We start from the raw sequence: 20,884 nt of genomic DNA, 5'->3' as shown, positions 1-20,884 counted from the left end.
TCAGGGCTCAAAACCCAATATGAAAAGGCTTTTTCAGTTATCACACCCAGACCCTGGAACAGTCTCTTGCATTATATTCAATTCTGTCCCACTCTTGGTAATGTCAAATCAAAATTTAAGGCTCAGTTCTTCCTAAAGCTGCTTCATATTGATCGGTTTCCTGATTTCAATCAGTTTTACTTTTTGCTTTTTTAGTTCCACCTCTTAAATCTAGCTTCATCTTAGCAATCGTATTCTCCTACCGTCTTCACGTGTGTTCATCCTTATCATGTCCTCTGTCCATTTAAATGCATTATTGCATGTTATTAACCTTGTCTCTTCTCTCTCCAGTAGTTTGTGCTTTGTCCTCTCTGTCTTCTCTCTCCTAGTGTCTCTCTGCAGGTATGTCCAACTCTGGAGCTGCATGAGCCTAATCTGCTGTCTCCTATTATTAATAATTCTGTAGCACTTTGACCTTTAAATTTAATTTAGTCAGGTAAAGTTATACTTAAGATAATTTTGTAGGGTTGTAACCATAATATTCAATGTACTTGGATAAATTCACAACATATATCACAGTGCAGGTTCTTCAGTTGTTGGACAAATTTGCAATGCAAATCTAATTTGTCTGCTGGAAAGCACTTTGGCCCATTGCCTCCTGTTATTTTAAATATGCTATAGAAATAACTGGCTTAACAGTGACTCAACTTGACTTGACATGACACTAGTGACTACCCAGCTTACAGGACAAGACTGGCAATATTTTATATATCTATCTATATCCTCAAATAACATGATGTCTCAGAATATTCTAACACATCAGGATTTTCTGTTTTGCCCACACCCCAAGCACATAGATTTTTAGATTATAAACACATAGTTTAAGTTTTGGTTTTTTTTTTGCGAAAAGTCTACAAAAATCATTAACAACAGCCAACAATGCACTGGGACATTTAGCAAACACACACACACACACACACACAGAAGTAAATGGTATTTTTTTGGGCACTATCTTCAGCTGCGGGTGGCATTTACAAGAGTGTGAACAGAACTGAATGACAATAAACTATGTTGCACAGGTTTATTGTAATGAAAAACATTTCCCTGTGCAATAGTGTGGCTGAGTTAGGGGTTTTTATTAGTTTTTGGAGGTGAATAAGTTCCTGCATAGTTAATACCTGTTAGTAATATTAAGTAACTGTTGGTTTTGGTCTTTTTTTTTTAATGTTTTCCAGACAATAATCCACTGACAACTAACTGTGGATGGCCATCATGTATCATCTCCTCTGTCACTTACAGGTATCTGTTAGTTGCTGGCACCCTCCACATTTGGACTCCCTTCAAAGGGCCTTCCTTCCCCACAGTAACACTGACATTTATGTTCCTGTAGGTACTGTCACACTGGGCTTGGGTCGGACCATGAGGTCCACTGGCACCGCACGAGTTAAACCACCATGTCATGAGGGAAACTTCTACAAAAAGAGAAAAGAAAGTGACAGGTGCAGTGGGGAGATTACAGAACAGTAGTGTGAGTTGTTAAGCTGAATATTTATGTGTAGATGTAAAAACATGACAGAAATACTAAGGAATACATGAGACTAACAGAAATACATATAATGCACAACCTCTACGAAAGTCACTGTAAACTGCATTAACCAACTGGTATAGCGAGTGAATGTAAAGTGGATTAAAAGCTTCTGGTCAGCTGATAAAGCAGATAAACCTTCAAGCATTGAGAAATTGCGAGTGTACAATCCACTACCTGGAATGCAAATTCTGCACGCAGAATGGATTATAAATGACACAGATGACATGGGATTGAGGCTTTAGGAATTCACAAAGTAACCAAGGTGACTGCTGCACACTACCTGAGGCCGAAGGCTCCGGGAGAGGACTTAAGAAATCCTCCAAGTCGGCCATGGGCAGCAGGGAGTTGAGATCTGAGAAGAGGCGCAGAGGCAGTCGAGATGAAGGAGGGAAGAAAGGGAGAAAAAGGAATCATATTCACCCATCTGGATTTCACAGAATCACGACTTAGATACAGAAATGGCATCATAGCAATTCAATGAACAAGAGATGTAGTCTGACACGAACATGTCTCACTTGGTCCCTTTTGTCCGTTATGTAGAACACAGACATTCACAGTGTTTTTTGTCCATTCATTGGTGGTGAAATTGGTGCAATGTTCTTTAGCAAGCCCTTTCCTCAAACCAATCTGGTGTCTTTGAATCTGATTACACAATATAAGCCTTTGCAGCATATAAAAACCCAGTGACAGACATCGTAAATGTGATGAGTAAAAATATTATTCCTAGTCATGGCTGGCTACAATTACACTGGGATCCTGAATCAACCCTCAGCATCAATAAGAAAATGTTCCAGTTTTGCCTAACTGGAGCTGAGCAACAGCTGTGTACCACTGTGCCTCCTTCAATGGTTTCAAGCTGTTTAATGCACAAACAAATCAAGCCTTTTACAATTGGGCTGTAACTCTGGCACTAGAGAGGCTTTGTCTTTGCATACGCTTGTAAGAATTAAAACTTACAGGGCAGCAAGAAAGCTCACAGGAATGTTGGCAACAATGTTGTCGTATTGCAGTACTGCATTTGCAGCAAATCATTAAATGTTGGTTACCCTTGTGTCACAACCAATCACTGAAATAGGGCATCAAACAAATGACTGAGGACAGATCACTGCAGCTCTGAAGGAAAAGCAGTAGTCTAGACTCCCTGCACTCCTCCATTCTCCTATTTCATTCAGCAAAAGTTTGATTTCCTGAAGATAATTTTGAAAGTAGAGATGAGTGAGGCGAGGTAAAACAAGACAGACGTATGATTAACCTTCGAGAAGATTTAGTTTTTTTTAGCTTTACGTAATTGTTGTCTCAAATACATGTTAAACTATAAAGAAAGACGTTTCTCATCACCTTCTCCAGCACGTTAGTAAGAGTTTACCTGTGTTAAAGCACGCTGCTCCAATTGCAATATCATCAAGAGCCACATCAGCACTGGAGCCCTCACCCCACACAGCTGTTACCTTAACATGGAACCTGCAGGAAAGCAATAATTCATCAGAGAATTACAGCTATTGTCTTTATGTGAAAGCTACAGGACTTATATATATAATATATAATATAATAATTCACATAATCTTTATTGACAGAAGTAAATATGATTATATAAAATTGTTACACAAAAGTATTTACTCTTAACTACACTCAAAACTACAGAAATGGAAATATTTAAGCTATTAATCAGACGTAACAAACAGAAGTCTGAGCTTCATGCCGTCACATTAATGGATAAACTTGGAGTGATTTAGGAAAGAGGATTTCAAAAAAAACTTTATCCCGATTTCAGTACAAACATTAATCCACAGTTTGCTTGTTTTAATCACCACTGAACCACTGTGCAGTGTCAATCAGGATCTAATAATAGAATTAATTATGGCGTTTCTTGATTCTGAAGTTACACAGCATACTTAATTATACACCAGTGAGGTGAATGTTCATAAGCTGCAGGTAAATAATTTGTTTTGTAGCAATTGTCCTTGAGTTGAGCATTGACCTTCATCACTGTGAGATGTCAGGATATTTTTATTTTACCGTCATTAAAGTAGTAGTTAGATTATCTCTGTTATCGTCACACATGAACAGAATATTCAGTATTTAGGAAATCATGAATAAACTAGTGTGGTAGTTATTAGAACAACTGGATAAGCCTGTATAAGTAATATGGCTCGCTCTGTAACTGTTGTTGGTATTTTTGAGTAAAATGCAAACGTAAGAGTAACCAATGTTACATATTACACGTCTGAAAAGGGCTTTACAGACCTTGATGTGAAAACAAGGTCAGTCAAGCTAAATAATCGATAATAGATGGTTTGTTTTATACACAAGAGGCCATGTCAGATTCGTTTGCTGCAGCCATTTGGATTTGTGAAAATGATCTGCTCTTCTACACTTTCCTTTTCTTATTACGCACCCATGTTGAAGGCCAGTCAGCTGCAGGGCAACAGCTTCCCAGTCATCCATCCACTGCCCATTTCTCTCCCAGACCAGTGGTGCAGTGCTGGTCCCATTCTCCTCTATAGCCACGAGCAACGAGCCGTTGAAGTCTCCATATAGGTACAGAGAGAAACGCATCTGCACAAACACAGAAGCACAACATTTTAGAGTTTGGGAGTACTATTTAATATGATTTGAGCTAAAGCATTACTGCACAGAGAGAAGAGAAACAAAAACACTTTCATAAAATAATTCAATGAGCGCGTCTAAGTAACTGACCTGGCAGGCAGCAGTAGAGACTGGGCGAGGGAAAGAGGAGCTATGAATGGACGCCTCTTGAAGAGAATTACTCTCTGTTACCTGCAGAAACAAGAAGTGCCCTGGTGGCACAGCAGAACATTAATCAGGACATGCTTGTTTTTTTGTGTTTCTTGTTTTCCTAAAGCCATAAATTACACACAGACACACACACACACACTCATATGTGGATATTTCTATTTCAATTTCTCAGCATGAATCAGCAGCATGTGAAACAACTCAAAAGTATGATGTTTTGGACTCGATTAGAACAAATACATTCTGCAACAGGATTGTATTTTAACACTATATGTTTTGCATTACATATTACAAATATTTCACCACCTCTTTCTGAGCGTTTAGTTGGTTTTTGCATTTCTGTGAACAGTGTTTAATGTTCAGTGGCAGATGCGGGTTCTTGACTGTGATCTATCTCTCCACGCACAATAATTCATCATAACAGGAAGAGATTCACAAAAGGAAAAGCAACAACATTTGAGTAAAATTCACTCATACAGCACTCATACACAAACGCTGACAACCTGGTGTCCGCTGCAGAGTGACACCCTGCATGTCATCTCTTTCCAGAAGCTCATCTCCAGCCACCCTCCTCCAGCCCGAGTGCTGATTGGACGCAGACCAACCACAGGAATCCCCTTCAAAGGAACAATACGAGCCAAAGGGAAGAGCATCTGGGAAGGAAGCAGGCTGTTGTCATTTATCACAGAGAGACAACAGCTGTTATAAAGTTCATCCTCTACCCCGAACCTTCCTCTTCCAAACAAGAATTACATTTTGGAGAAATCAGCTGAGTACAAATAATAGGAGGAGGATGATTCTTCATGTGCAATTGTGTGTCTGTGCACCTTTTCTTAACTCTCTATACTTCATACTATCTGTCATCATACTATCTACAGCACATCTGCAGGTCAGAGTAACCTGATTACACCCAGACTCTGTAGAAAATAAGCTTGTTTTGCATGTGACATTTGCATGAGACAATCTTTGTATCCAGTACAAAAAACTCAAACTGCACAGTTTGTCTTCTTAATTTCAGTATGTACTGCAGCTGTTCTTATAAAGTACATACTCTTGTAAGTGGGACATACTACTTCATCATAATATTGTGCCAAAATGTCTTTTAAAAAAAAGAAAAAAAGAAAAAAGAAAAGAGGTAGCCTCGGTCCTCCTGTTTCACGTCTTTGTGCTAAAATAAGTTCAACTAAATATGTCAGTCATTTCTCCACTGGGCTCAAAGAATAAATCAATGTCAATCTTTCCATCTAAAACTGAATAAAATGACAAGAAGCTATTTATAAAATGCCACAGTATGCTTTTAGCCTTACATCTCAAAGGGAGCATTTTGCAAGCACTCAAACAAGACAGATTTAATTCAAGCATCCATTGAAAAAAATTACACCACCGCTGTGACCTAGCTCCTCACCCTCAGGGAACCACAACTCAAGGAGTCTAACTGCATTGATTTCATTACTGAGTGAAGTGCGGCCTTTTGATTCTCGGCAGAATGACTGATGTTTTCAAAGAGGAAGAGGAAGCCGGATATATTTCACACTATGAAGTGGATGGAAAACAAAGAGATTTACTGTCTGAAAACACACTTTCTGTGCGGCAAATTTTTCTTCATACTAAGACCACAACAGATGCATCACAGATTATCAGAAACTGTTGAATATGTTCTGTTTAGACATTTTAATGGGATATTCAAAAAGAGAAAGCAGTGGAGTTTGTATGTTCTCCCTGTGCATGCATGGGTTTTCTCCCACAGTCCAAAAATATGCTGAGGTTAACTCATTCTTCTAAATTTGCCCATAGGTGTGAGTGCGAATGTGATTGTTTGTCCTGTTTTAAGTTACTGCATTGTTTTTAAATTATTTTCTTGTTTTTTACTGTGAAGCATTTTGGTCACCCTTTGGGCTGTTGTAAAGGGCTCTACAAATAAACTTTGATTGACTGATTGATTAAAATCATTTCTGGCTAATGAAATAAAACAAAACACCATCCAGTGAAAACATCCATCCATCCATTATCTATACACCGTTTAATCCTCATTAGGGTTGCGTGGCGGCTGGAGTCTATCCCAGCTGATTTAGGATTAAGGCAGGGGACTCCTAGACAGGTCACCAGTCGATCACAGGGCCACACTTGGAGACAAACAATCACACTCACACTCACACCTATGGGCAATTTAGAATTACCAGTTAACCTCAGCATATTTTTGGACTGTGGGAGGAAGCCGGAGTACCTGGTGAAAACCCACGCATGCACAGGGAGAACATGCAAACTCCATGCAGAATGATCCCAGGCCGGGACACGAACCAGAGATCTTGGAGCTACAAGGCGATGGTGCTAACCACCACGCCACTGTGCATGCCTGGTGAAAACATTTTAATGCAAATTATCATAGGACAGAAGCTGCGCTCAAGTTTCCCACTTTGAATATGGATATAATAGTTACTCTCCACACTTAAGGCTCTTGGCATGAAAAAATCTGGCACCTCTGGTCAAAGGATTAAAAAAATTATCATGGATTTAAATTTATACAGCTAATGCAAATGGATTACAGCCCATCAAGAACGCTGCTTTTTGCTGAAGGACTGCTGTGCTGTAAGCTGCTCTCACACAACGCTCCACTCACAGTCACACAAACTTCACCACATACGTATTTTACTGAGTCTTTCAGAAGCAGCGCAGTGGTGCAGATCAAACTCATTTATTACAGTAAAACTTATTCTGAATACTGTGAATTTATTAGGAAAAAATTGGACCTTACCACAAGTGAAGCCCTCATCCTCTCCTAAAGGACAGTCTGTGTGGAAGTCACATACGTGGCTCTGGTCAATGCAGCCTCCTGAGTTTTCACAGTGGAAAGATTCCTCACAAGCTGCACTCAGGTCGACGCCCTGATGATCTGCATTCCAGCAAGCACACAACAGTTGTATGATTATATATTGCTGGAAGCACACATAGTCTAAGTCTTGACACAAGCTGCAAGATGGAGAGCTTTCAAAGTGAGCAAATTTGGGTCATTTTTAGAGGTTTGATGGGGTGAAATTCACAGGAATAAAGCCACATTCAGAAAACAGCTTGGCCAAACACGATTTCCTTGCACCAAGATCCTGAGATTAATCTGACTTAATATTACTGATTACTGGTGTATACCATAGAAAGTAGAAGAAATGCAAAACTGCTGCTCAGCAGGTCAGACGGCCAAATCTTTTTGCAAATTCACTTTAAATAACTTTCATTAAATGTACCTTTCCTGACACCAAACCAAATCTTCTGTATGCTAACATTCATTTGCAAAACATGAATGAGATCACTATTCATTTTAAGCAAAAGAAAAGGTGAATAAAGCTGCAAAATACCAAAAACTTGGACCCTAAGCCTATCCAGTGTTCATAACTGCTGTGGAAACCTTACAAAATATGTTTCCAGATGTGCCTCTGTAAGTCAAAAGCAAGTTTCCAGCTTAAACAAAGCGTACAGCTGGTTCCCTCTGTCTGCTCTGTTCGGTCTAAGATGCTTATCAGAGGAAACAACCATTACAGCATCTGGTCTGAATGAAAATGTCAGGTCATAGCCATGCAGGACCTGATGAACTCACCTGATTCACAGTCTATGAACTCCAGAGAGTCCAGAGCCACAGTGACTCCATCTTCTCCTGCACAGGACGAGTAGAGCAGCGTCACCTGAAAGGGTTCGTCCACCAGGCCGATCGCACTCTCCAGAACCTCCCACTCTGCCCTGCATGAACCAAGATGAGAGAAAAGTCATCTGTAGGAATCCATATATTCCTTTATATACTATTAGAGCTGGCTTGGTATTGGGTGGATGAAGTCAGATACTGTGTAAATGTGCAAACAAGCATTTTTTCCACACAGTACGTATGTATGTATTATTGTTTTCATTAAATCCTGCTGCTGTCTTTAGAATTTAGCCTTTCACACTCTGAAAAACCTTTGTAATCTATTTGAGCTGCAGTTACTATTCAGATTCTGCAGCTCTGCCACTACTTTAAACACACTTGTTTCACACAATCCTCATTTTTCACCTGCATATTTTACCCAATAGGATCATTCAACCTCAAATCATGACCTTTTTAGAACAATTTCTGCTCAATTATCTTTGATTTGCCTGAATTTTGAATTGCATAAAAATATGGATCATTTTAGGTTGATATATCAAACACTTTCAGAGATATTTTGTTTTAGCATGTTTTTTTGCACATTGAAATTTGAGGCTGTTTTAACAACATATGTGAGGAACCATTGAAGACAAAAGGCAGACATTTTGACTGTTATTTGTCATCATGCCATTGATTCAGAGTCTGCAACGTTGGACAAGCAGATAAAATAATCTCTTCTGATTAAGTCGTCATAAAAGGTGTCATCTTTGAGCCCACAATAACAAAAAAAATTACAGTCAACCAGTGATATTTTCTGAACTATATGTAGTTTCAAGTCATAATAATTCAAAAGAAAAATATAGAACACGTTTCAATTTTTATACCTGATTGAGCAGGTATGACAAGATACACCACAAAAACAAAAATATTGGTAAAGAGTCTAATTCAAGTAGAACAGAATTCTGGAAATCTAAAATTATTTTCTAAATATAACAGATTTTTTTAGTATTTTATTTTTAGAACACATTTTGTAGGAATAAACTTGGCTTGGAGGAGACTTGTCATGTAGTTTTGTGCGGTTTCTTTTTCAGATACATCGATCTGTACAGATTGGGGAATGTTGGTTCCTCTGACTCAGTTTGTCTTTTGTTCCCATATTGTTCCCTTTTAAGGCATATAAGTGCTGCCTTCATCCATATACCATCAGTAGAAATATCTATCACAACACTACACAGTGGTATGCAGAATTTATTCATCCTTGTGTGAGTCAACTGTAATTTACAAACAACACAAAGCACTTCACTGCCAGTCTGCTCCACAGGGTGCCTTCATCACAAAATATAATCTATTTCAACCTGACATGTCACAGTTTTCACAAAGCCGAACCACAACAGTGCGATTATAGATGGCATCATGGATTAAAGTTCACCTGTGACTGAACTGTTCTTTGCTCTTTTGTTGTACAACTTCAGAATACTACCTTGTAGGTGTGATAGCACCTTCAGTGAGCCTCCTGTCACCTCTCTGACTATGTTTCTAAAAATACACGAGCTGCCACAGCATCAAACACGCTGTACAGTAAAATGAAGATAATGCATATACCTACAGGGTAATTTCCACGGCCATTAAGAGTTATTCACAGGAAAAAGGCTCCGTGCATCACAGCACTACATTAAACGACATTTCGTGTTACCTGGTAACTGTGCTTTTAAATGAGGAATCCATCCAGAGGTTGCATCTACTGGTTTGTATGGGATGAATAGCATGCTTAATAAATGTAACCACTGTCTGTTTGTGCCTCATAATGGAACTGCACAGTCCATTACAGCGCAGACGCTGACAAAGCCAGTGCACAACTTATTGTAGATGCCCATCCATCCTTCTTCTGTCCTAACCAATTACATATAAATTCATTTCCAGTCTGCATCTAGAGACAAGAATGCTTTTAGCTGCTCTAAAGATGGCTGTACTTCAGCCTTAGATCAATAGGAAATACCTGTCCGCATTTCTCAAAGAATACTCAGGGGAACACAGTCACAATCCTACAGTTTGTCCCACATGGCAGGTAAAGAAAATTTTCCTTATTTAAACTTTGGTACTATAGAGGTAAAATGTATTAGTCCCTGTGCCCTTGCTGTGTCTGAAGGCCTGTGTCACCTTTCATTGTAGTGAATCTGAGCGACCTTTTATTTACTTCACAAGCGAGACCTCAATTTGATAAGCTCTTCAATCACTAAAGATGCAGGCAGGGTTTTGGTTTTTGACTTTAGCTGAAAGAACATGTGCTGTAGTGTCCATAAAAAGTGTTCACCCCCTTTGGAAGTTTTCGCCTTTTAATGTTTTTCCGGATTTTGACAATAAAAAGTAAAATAAGTGATTGCATAAGTGTTTTTAATTATTGGAAGTGTCAGTGTTAAAAAGTAATAAAAGGGGAAAACTCCCAGGGGTGAATATTTTTTATAGGCACTTTATCAAAAGCAATCGAAAGAGGATCACCAGATTGATCAGAAACCTCCCTCTGAGGTCCCTGAATAAATAGCTATTGAAATATTTTGCATTCTGGAGAGACTCTGGAGTTTGCTGACCTGCGGTGGTCTCCTATCCTGCTGTGGAGAACTTCAGAGTGAACAGCTAAACCCGAGAGAACCGGCTTGATGAGGACGGTGAGATTCCCCGCCGCTGGACCGGCATCGTATAGAGCAACCCGCAGGATGCACTGCCTGTTGCTTGCTGGCAAAACCGGACTGGTTAAGTGGTATTCACATCTCCCAGACACGTCAGAGGCAGCAGGTGAAAAGCTCAGGAGAAGGAAGTGGCCTATAAGGTAATAAAGCAAAGTAGAAAATTCATGCTTGACTGTTTTATAGCAGCCTCATAATACTGTCAATCCCATAGATCATTCAACAAATGCTTATACATTAAGACTAACCTCCAACTATGCATTAGGATATCAAATGCAAAAGTAAAGTAAATGACAAGTGAGAGGCAACTTTTTCCAAACAGCACTTCTGATTATAGCTCTAATTGTGTTTCGTAGAAGCAGGAATGAGCAGCATCCTGAAACATTCATTCAGCTTCTTACCATCAGAGCTCCTCAAAGAGTGGTCCGTCACAGGCAGCATCCCAGCCTTCACGCTTTCTGATTGCTGCGGTGACACCACGGACCAGTCACTATGGGTGCTGGTATTTGAAAAAGTCCAGAGGCACGGCGATTCAAAGTCACACGAAGTAACTGCAACACATAAAATATCAAAGATATGTACATGAAAAAAATCAATGACAGCAGTCGATATAGTGACAAAGTCCACATGCTATTGTGATGAAACATGTCTGCTGTAAGAGGCTTAAAAGTACAAATTATATGAATTAAACACATAAAATAAGGATTTCTTTTAAAAACCAACTTGTCAACAAAAATTTGCAGCACATAAACAGCATATTTGATTGCACAAAAATGTACCAGAATGCCAGAGAGAGGGATAAATAAAGAGGATGGCTTTGATTTGCTTGTATATGATGGTAATGTGAAAAAATATAAAGATGCAAAGGGAACCCGATTCATTACAAACCATCTGGACTTTTCTTTTTGGTTCTTAAAGCGTTGCTTTTTAGTGAAGCTGCTAGGATTAAAATGATCTGGACGACTAAGAATGGAAGGAGGAACTCAGCCAAGGCTGCAAAATCCTCCGTGTCTTACCTTAATATAAAATATTTCAAATCTAAAACAGAAGCATATAACGATAAACATAAAATCCACGTGACAAATGCTTTCCATGCAATTAAGCACATCAGTTCAAGAAAAATAACGCAAACATTTGAAATGTGTCTGGTTTTACATCTGTATCATGATCTGCATCTCAGAATAATCACCTCCTTGGCTCATGGCGTATGTTTCCAGTAAACTTAAGTTAAATCTTAATCTGTTAAGCAGCCAAACAGACAGATCCTTTGTAAATTTTAAGTGATTGTGTGTCTGTCTGTGGATGAACAGGATGAGGATGGAGGAGGCATTCAAGACATCATGTGATGACTGGAGAGGAAACGGCCCCTGCAGCTAATAGGGCAAACAGCCAGATGAGTCCTTTGAGGGATGAAACACAGAAATATGAAGCACAATATTCAATCGTTATTTCATTGAAATTTTCCTTGAATTGCAAATGCTGTGAAAAATAAAAGGTTTCGTGGTGTCGGTATTCTGCTGATGTGCTACTGTGCTCACAATCTACGAAAGCTATGCTGTTAAAACTCGACTCGAGCTTGCACTTGAAATTCATGCTGGGTAGTTTTCTGCTCCTGAAAGGTCAAGATCCTCTTGGCGGATAATTGGCAATATAGTCGTTTTTGACCTTTAAGCAGATTTCAGTCTCTCAGGTGCCCTTCAAATGAATACTCCTTCTGAAGTGTGTAATTACTGCAAGTGATCATAATAATCACACAGGACCTCTAGGGAATACTTATTTTCTGTTTGTGTGATGGCTCTTACTTTGGCTATCATCTTCCACGTGATGAGGAAACAGCTGATCTGAGAAGTTCTCCTCCAGAAACCTGTCAAAAAAAGCATTGCAGGTGCAGCCCACTGAAAAGAAACACACACAGAGAAGATCTTAGTATTATGAGATGAAAACAGGTCATTCATACAGTTTTTCAAGCATTTCAAGCCTCAATCACTCCATGAAACTGTAACTGCAGTTCCATTATTGAGCTTCCTGTATTCTAAAAATGTAACATTATGGTGAGATTAATCTTAACTTTTGTTCCAGTTAAAAAAAAAGACAAAAACAGGCCTGAATGTGACAGAGGGAAAATACCCAGGTTCAGTACTTATTGGTGCAAAGACATGACTATCCATCTGCAGATGAATTTGAAAGCAGTACCTGGATAGTTTCAGTGCAAAAAGTGTAGAAATGCAAGCAAAAACAGTATGGAAATATATGGAAATGTATATCAACAAGCACTAATATTAATGTAAATGAGCATTACATTGTTTGTATTTATCTCATTTACACTGAAATTGTGGGTTTATGTATGAAATTTTACAAGCTAACGGCTGACTTCCCTATAGAAGGCTGAAAACTTGTTCATTTTAAATGAAATGAACAATTTCAAAGAGAAAAATTCATAACAGTTAGCCACTCTCTATCTCCCTTGCTTTTGTTTTGGCCTCAGATGTCTGAGTAAACCTTCAACAGAACAAAGTGGGCTTCTGGCAACACTTCACCTTCACCACTGAGGGGCATGGAAAGGGCCGAAATTGCAGTAACATAACTTATTATATAAACCAACACATTTGTTTATTTACTGCATGGTCTGAATATATGGAATTTGATTTATCAACAATCAAAATCCCTCAAAATCCACCAGTCATTACTGCTATGCAACTTACTCAACTTGATTGAAATTCTCCCAGCACATGTCAGCGCATTTATCTGACCAGTGTGTTAGCTGTAGTTGTCGTAATAAGGCAATTTACAATGTCTATACTGTGGACCATTCGACCATTGATTTTACCTTGTGGCTTATTTAGCACAAATTTATGGATTTACGAATATCTGCGATCATTTAAACCTTATATAGATTAAAACTTTCTTTAGCATTTCACAATTTAGAAACTCACTTCTTTCTGTCTGTCTCTTAAAACCAGATCAATGGATAGAGATATATATAGAGAGACATAATCCAACACTTCAGCACAAACAACTGACGGACAGATGTCATTTTGGAGAAAGTCTGTTCACATGGCAGCTGAATAACACACTGAAGGAGTCAGCAGGGGCACTTTACACGTGACATGACATTCAACAAGCTAACTAGCATGACCAGCAAACAACGAGAGAGACGATCGTATCTCAGTGGGTCACTGCAACTCAAACCCAGTAATGGCCTCGAACAGAGACGTAGCTGTTCTCGGATGCCTTTAGGGCATGTTCAACCAAGAGAAGCAGGACAAATGGAATTATTAAAAAGGCTGTTTATTAAAAGCAGTTAGTGATGCTGCTGATTAAGAGGTGAGAGGTCATGTAGCTGAATGGCAGTCAAGCCATTCATTGGTAATTGTGGAATAAAAGCTGCTATGGATAGATTCCTCAATACGGAAACCGGAAAAATTAAATTCTTCAAAAGAGAGGGGGTTCGGCCAGAAGTAAAAACATCAACAGGCTATTATTAACATAACATAAGAAGTTTTAAGGAACCCCCTAGAATTTAAACTTCTTTTCATTGTTTCCGGCTTCTTTCCTAGCTTGTTTAAAAAACTGGGGAAAAAAAAAAAAATCCAAAAACCCCTAAGACATGCTTTTTCATGAAAAAGAGGAAAGGAAAGGGAAGGAGTAAATTATTGATCTCATCACCAGCCAGCAGTGCAGCTAGTTTCTTTGATGACTATCCAGGATGCCGGCTGCAGCGTCAGCACACCACAAGTTCCTGAAAGCTTTCAGTTCTGTCTGATAGCAAAGGTTGTCTCTTGTCCCGACCATCAGGCTCGGCAGGATTTCATTAGGTTCAAGGCAGGAACTCTGAATTGAAAGTGCCAGATCCTGAGCAGCTTAGGAAAAACATGTCATCTTGATGTTGTTCACGAACACAAAAGGCAGTAATCTAGCCGAGGCCACTTTGTCACTGATAGACCTGGCCACCACTAATGCCCTCTACTCTCCCAGCTATCTTCCCCTGTCTCGCCTTTCAATTTCCTCTCAGAGGATTTAGTTCTCACCACTTAGAAGTGTCACACATCAAATACATTGGTTCCTGTTTACAAGGCTTTTTGAAAAATTGTGTGAATGTTGACTGCTTGTCAGGTAAAACAGTCCTGAAATTGCAGCTTCAGAAGGTCTTAGAGCAAAATTCTAATGAAAAGGTCAATTGGTGCATTTTACACTTTGACTTGCATCAGTTTCAGCTCTTAAATCATTACATCCAACCCTGATGTGACCAAAGTGGCACCCTGAAAATATCATAGAGTTTTGATTTGAGATAAGTCAAGCTTAGCTATAGTTCAAGCAGAAGATTAGCTTTCTTGATCCATTTACACTTTCATCCCACCACATCAACTGACTCAGGGTGTTCCTCCTACCGTTAAACCAAGCCAGTTTTGCTACAACCTCTGCCTGAGTCAATAAACCAAGAGTGGTCCATTTTAGCCTTATGTAAGTGTGTGAATGAGAAACACAAAACTGCTTTGTAGAACCTAGCTAAAGTTTTTAAAAAAAACGCTGTGAAAGTGCAAAACTTTTGTCATTTCATTGTGAAATCGATCCACGCTTGACTTCCAGCTGTTATCAGTAGTCCTGCATCATATGACACCCTCACATATTTTTAGCATCAGTCCTCACATCTGCTCCATCATCGACAGTGTCTGGGCTCCATCTGATATCAGTCACTGGTGACACCTCATCCAGAAACTTCTGTGCAAGTCATGTCACCACTACTTGCTTAAAATGATGATGTGGCAATGCGGACACCTCACATGTTTATTCAACTTTTCCTTATTGCACCATATCAAGGAAACCGTTCAACTAAGCCATTTAAAATGGCTGTGACCATCCAATGCTTGCTGCGCTGAGACTGAGAAAAGGCACCAAAAGCTCTGGGACTGGGAGCCAAAATCCAAAATGTGTGTACAAAATATCATAGCAAACCATCCAATAGCACTTACAGATGTTGCTATAGAGAAACCAATGGAATGACATTAACATCCATAAAGCCATGCTAATTTTACTGAGTCTGTTGTATAGATGACCACCAATTAAGTTTATTCACGTTCTCTCTTTAAGCTCATCAGTAGCATCATGACATAGAACACTACCTGGCTTTTGTACCAAGTAGGAAAAAAAAAAAAACACTTCAACCAAAATAAATTAAAATTACAATCTCATGGTTGTATGTCTCCACCAACCAGACAAAGTTCCAGTTTACGTCCACCTCTGTCCAAAATTAACCGCTAACCATTTTGAATATCAAATCTCATCATTTCATTAGAAATCTGTGTGACATTGTGTTGTAGTTGGAGTATGAATACTGGATTTACGGCCAAAAATGTGTGCGGTCACAATGACGTGTGATGATCAAAACTGAACCTGTTCATCTGAGTTGAGGTGAATATTTTCACCAAATTTAAGGAAATCCCCTCAAGGTATTCTTGAGAAAATGCAATTATGAGAATGGGATGGCGGGACAACCTGAAAAACCCAATGCCCAAGGCCTCGGCTAGCGCATAAAAATGAGTGCGGAAGGCCCACAGTTCATCTTCATGTTTCTATGTTGAATCATCATCTGTAAAGAGGAAACCGTCATCTCTCACCGCCTGCTCAAGAAAGTCCTGATCCCTCCAATCTGTCATCCCTCATTAGGTCTTATCCCTTATCCCCTCTGAGAAAACACAAGCCAAATGAACTGGGATCCAAAATCTCTGATCACAACTTTGCTGAAAAGAATGAAAAAAAATGGAGACAGATGTTAGCTTACAGGAGGATTCATCAAGGATGGAAAATTGCGATGAAGTACATAGAAAATACACAACATACAACATTTAGTCAGACCAGCATGTCCATAAATATGCAGAATGTTACAGAGGTAGCAGGAGAACCCAAGCACAGACTCACAGAAACTGGCAGACAGGTGAATAAAGGCTATAGATTTATTTAATCCAAAAACTAACCCATACATAAAGAGAGAACAGAACTGAGAGGACAGAATTAAACCAAACAACTCAAAACTCGACAATTAACACTATGAATACCAAAATAAAAGTCTACCAAAACTAAACTGAATTTACAAAACTAAATTAAGGAGGGGTACTCACTAGATGGGGGAACTGAATACAGAGGGGAAAACAGACTGAGGTAATCCAGGGGCAAATGGGGATGAGGAAGGAACAACTGGCTGGAGACTGAAGCAGAGCTGATGAGAAACCGGGAGAACTGAGTCCGTGTATGAGAAAATCCAGGAGGGGGGAAAACGGAGTCCAAAAGGTGGGGAAGCAAATCCAAAAGAATGTGCTGAGTCCGTGACAAGATGTGAGTCTTTGAGGGTATGTAGGTTGATGATCCAGCGGGGAGTGAATGAATGCACAGGGCTTAAATAGCAGGAGGTGAAGTAGAGAACAGGTGAAAATAGTGAAGTAATTGCTGCAGCTGATGTGCATTACTGCAATCAGCAAGGTGCAGGCAGGTAAGTGAAACAATGGAGACAGACAGATAGAGGGAGCCAAAGAGACAGGTCAAAGCAGAAACAAATCAGGACTCAAGGGAGAAAGGAGGAAAAAGAGGAAGAAGGGGAAATAAAGGCAGGGGCTGGAGCAGGATCATAACACAGAAGCACTCCTTAGAGACAGTTCAAAGGTAATGTTTCATATATTCACATCGTAAAAGTGCTCAGTGGCTGATACTAAGAACGGTTTACTATTGTTCTTGTTACTACAGCCCTTAAGTATAATTGAGCTTTTGTAATTGTTTGAAGTTTTGAACGCTTGCAAGTGTGTTTCAGAACTGAGTGCTCAATTTGTGAGGACGTCTGGGAAAAGGAACAAAATATATCAAAATGAAATGAGAACAATAATTCTGGAATTTTTGCACTGACTTCTTCACAGCTAAGCAGAGTGATCAAAGCATCGTCTCAGGGTGTAAACATTGTGTCTGTCACTAAACCAAATCCTAAGAAGCGACACAAAGTCAATGAGACGTCTAAAAATTGGCTGTGGAAGCTTCTTAACTAGTTACAAAAGGCGAAGTTTAAGTTGATGGTGATGGCAACAGTGACTCTGAAATAGCAGAACACTGAACAAAATTACAGCTTCAGCTGGAGGTCCAACTCATTGTTGGAAGTTGATGTTACACTTGTGTGCAGTGAATCATTGTTAAATTGTTTTCACTGCGAGATAAACGGCATCACCGAGGGACACTGACGCAATCGAATTCGCACACAGCCAGAAGACACACACGAGCTACACGTGACAAATTAAACATAAGCATAGCACACAGCAACAGACAGATTTGTTATATAGTTCTGCTCTTTCAGGGGTGAAACACTTAGAGTAGCTTTGACAACACAGTAAATCACTTCTAATTACCTATGACTCATGGTGATGTTTGGATTATGGTGATTCAGTGTGTTTTGTCAGAAAATGATCAAAGTCCAAAGGAAAATACACTATCAGTCAAAAGTTTGGACACACCTTCTCATTTAATGATTTTTCTTTATTCTCATAGCTATTTACATTGTAGATTCTCACTGAAGGCATCAAAACTATGAATGAACACATGGAATTATGTAGTAAACAAAAAAGTGTGAAATAAGTCAAAATATGTTTTATATTTTATATTGAAGCTCATTGAGAGAAGTCCAACAGTGTACAAAGCAGTAATCAAAGCAAAGGGTGACTATTTTGAAAAATCTAAAATCTAAAACATGTTTTGACTTACTTCACACTTTTTTGCTTACTACATAATTATTCCACCAAGGAACACGGCGAAGTTATGTGACGATCGGCGTATGTTTGTGCGCGACACTACTCAAAAACTGACCAATGGATTTGGATGAAATTTTCAAGGAAGGTAATGACACAAGGACCAACTCATTAGATTTTGTCAGTGATGCAGATTTATAGCCTGGACTCACGGATTTGTGAAAGATTTCTGTATTGCGAGAAAGCGACACAGCATCACGAGTGAACACTACATCAGCTGCCTGCTGACGATCATGTGATTGCGATCCTACTACAAATTCATCGCTGCAGACTTATGGGGGACTTATCCGTCAGAAATCATACAGCAATTGAGCAGCCTTGGCGGAGTACTGTGCTCTCTGAGTGCTTTTCTTGTTCCATATGTGTTCATTCATAGTTTTGATGCCTTCAGTGGGAATCTACAATGTAAATAGTCATGAAAATCAAGAAAAAACATCAAATGAGAAGGTGTGTCCGAATGTTTGACTGGCAGTGTATGTAAGTCTGGTTGTTGACAAGCTAAGTTAAAATAATAATAATAATAATAATAATAATAAATAACAGTACCTCTAAACTTTGCAACCCTGTTAATAGTAAGGTCTTTCAAAATTGTAGACGCTGTTTAGCTGGAAGTTGTGGATTACCTCTTAGTAAGAGAACAGTAACTTAAGACACAGTTTTAGTAAGTCTTAGCTAAGACTGACACTAGTAACCAGGGAACAGAAAAGAATCTAAATGGATTCTTAAGCTTTTTAAAGGGAAATGAAACTTGTAATAATCTACTTTTTCTGTAGGAAAACCTCATTTTTACAGGTCTTACAGCACAACAGTTATTCTGATATAAGGACCCAACTACAGGACATAGGAGGCAGGCTAGAAAAAGAAAACTCAGGAAACATGTTGAGGCAGAAACAGAGTATAACAAGGAACAAAGGCACAAAGAGCATTTCTCTATTAGGAGCGTCTTCATCTGCTCTGTCCTGCCTGTGAAATTGATCTCAGCACATCATGTTGAAGAATGTCTCAAATCCTAAAATGCAGTCTGAGAAGGGAGAAGTGTGAAGAGAAGAGGTTTGCCACAGGAGCTATGAGTGAGGGCGTATAGAAGAAACCTGTGACGTATAGAAGAAGTATGACACAAAGCTGGATTATACAAACTACAAGGGGAGCAGGACTGACAAACAGTCAAAATCTGTCAGTCTTTCTCTATTTGCAGAGTACTCTTCTGTGTGCTACAACTTTTTTACACCTTACAGCAAATGTGTGTTAAATAAAAATAACTACATGTATGACATTGTGCCTTTTTGTCACAATCTGCCTAGTTGAGAATTGAATCCAATGTAACTATATGTTGCAAGCTGTCTACACGGTTCTGCTCATCTGACACACATCATAAACTACAGCAGCAAGCAGCAAACAAAACAGTGGAGAGAAGCTGCAGCTGTGCCACATGTTTTATTTAATCAATGCTGCTTTAAAATAACAGCTCAGAGGCAAGGATGTCTTGAGTTAAATGTCTGTTGCTGTCTCACTCCTCGGGTCTCATCCTCACATCTCTACTGCGAGCGAAAAAGATGTAAGTGGAAGAGTCGAGGAAAGGAATCGGGAATGTACAAGCTGGACCTGGAGGTGGGAGTAACAAGGGAAAGTGATGCAGATGACCACACTGGGGAAATGGGAGCAGATGAGGTGGATGTTGTAGAGAGGGCACTAGGCATGGAGAGAGACTCAAGTGTGTGAAGGATATGATGCAGAGAATTAATCAGGAACATATTGAATTGAGCATCCACGTCTAGTTTAATTCGAGTATATAGGGGTGCACCCCAGGGATCAGTCCTGGGACCACTGCAGCCTCAATCTAAATGTTTTCAAATTTTCAATTTCCACTTTGAGAATCCTATTTAGCTTTATTTGGTCAGTGTCAGCCCCATAACCTGAGTCTGTCCATAATTCACCACTTTTCTGGGCTTACAGACTGTTTCTGTATCTCAGTACAAATGTCTAGTGATTGTAATGGTTGATTCTTTCTTTTTTACAACTCCCACTCAGCAACTGGGGGAAAAGTGGTGATAAAGATTTTGAAACTGGGTTTAGAATCAAGTTGGACCAATCCTTCAAGGCCACAATAAGACTTTTATTTACATATTTACACAATGACAGTAAAAACAACAACAACAAAAAAAGCAATCAGCCAAAACTGTATATCATGTCCACATCAAAAATCAGATTTTTTAGAAATAGCAGTTTTTTCTCTTGCACTACTTACACTACTTTATCTAAATCAAGCAAAAATAAGTTTTCTAGCATTCTTGTTCCCACATTTTCACAGTTTTTTTTTACAATGACCATGAAGGTTAACTACAAATTTTAAAGCCCTCATTCACAATTGCTGATTGTGTGCTAAGATCAGATGGTCTGCTTTGGCAACCTGGAGAGACAATCAGTGGATTACTCAATACTCTGAGGGAGCTCACTTTTATCTTTATTTTAATTTTTCATGGTCAGAAACCAGAGATAA

General features: G+C 39.1%; 1 protein-coding gene across 2 annotated transcripts in view; it reads right to left on the bottom strand.

The window, feature by feature from the left end:
* The window catches only part of ltk (leukocyte receptor tyrosine kinase), a 61,180-nt gene that overhangs the window by 25,256 nt on the left and 15,040 nt on the right, over positions 1 to 20,884 (bottom strand). For both annotated transcript variants that reach the window (XM_035957781.2, XM_023291486.3), the window contains exons 2-12: positions 12,412 to 12,504; positions 11,011 to 11,160; positions 10,514 to 10,745; positions 7,908 to 8,047; positions 7,074 to 7,211; positions 4,825 to 4,974; positions 4,265 to 4,365; positions 3,963 to 4,123; positions 2,934 to 3,028; positions 1,848 to 1,919; positions 1,277 to 1,451 (exon numbers count right to left, since the gene is read on the bottom strand). In XM_035957781.2, the coding sequence (XP_035813674.2) occupies positions 1,277 to 1,451; positions 1,848 to 1,919; positions 2,934 to 3,028; positions 3,963 to 4,123; positions 4,265 to 4,365; positions 4,825 to 4,974; positions 7,074 to 7,211; positions 7,908 to 8,047; positions 10,514 to 10,745; positions 11,011 to 11,160; positions 12,412 to 12,504 (1,507 nt within the window). The remainder of the gene's footprint in view (positions 1 to 1,276; positions 1,452 to 1,847; positions 1,920 to 2,933; positions 3,029 to 3,962; positions 4,124 to 4,264; positions 4,366 to 4,824; positions 4,975 to 7,073; positions 7,212 to 7,907; positions 8,048 to 10,513; positions 10,746 to 11,010; positions 11,161 to 12,411; positions 12,505 to 20,884) is intronic.

Source organism: Amphiprion ocellaris, chromosome 20 (genome assembly GCF_022539595.1).
Source record: "Amphiprion ocellaris isolate individual 3 ecotype Okinawa chromosome 20, ASM2253959v1, whole genome shotgun sequence".
Classification (NCBI taxonomy): domain Eukaryota; kingdom Metazoa; phylum Chordata; class Actinopteri; family Pomacentridae; genus Amphiprion; species Amphiprion ocellaris.
Note: the sequence above shows the minus strand (reverse complement) of the source record. Positions and strands in the feature narration are given on the sequence as shown.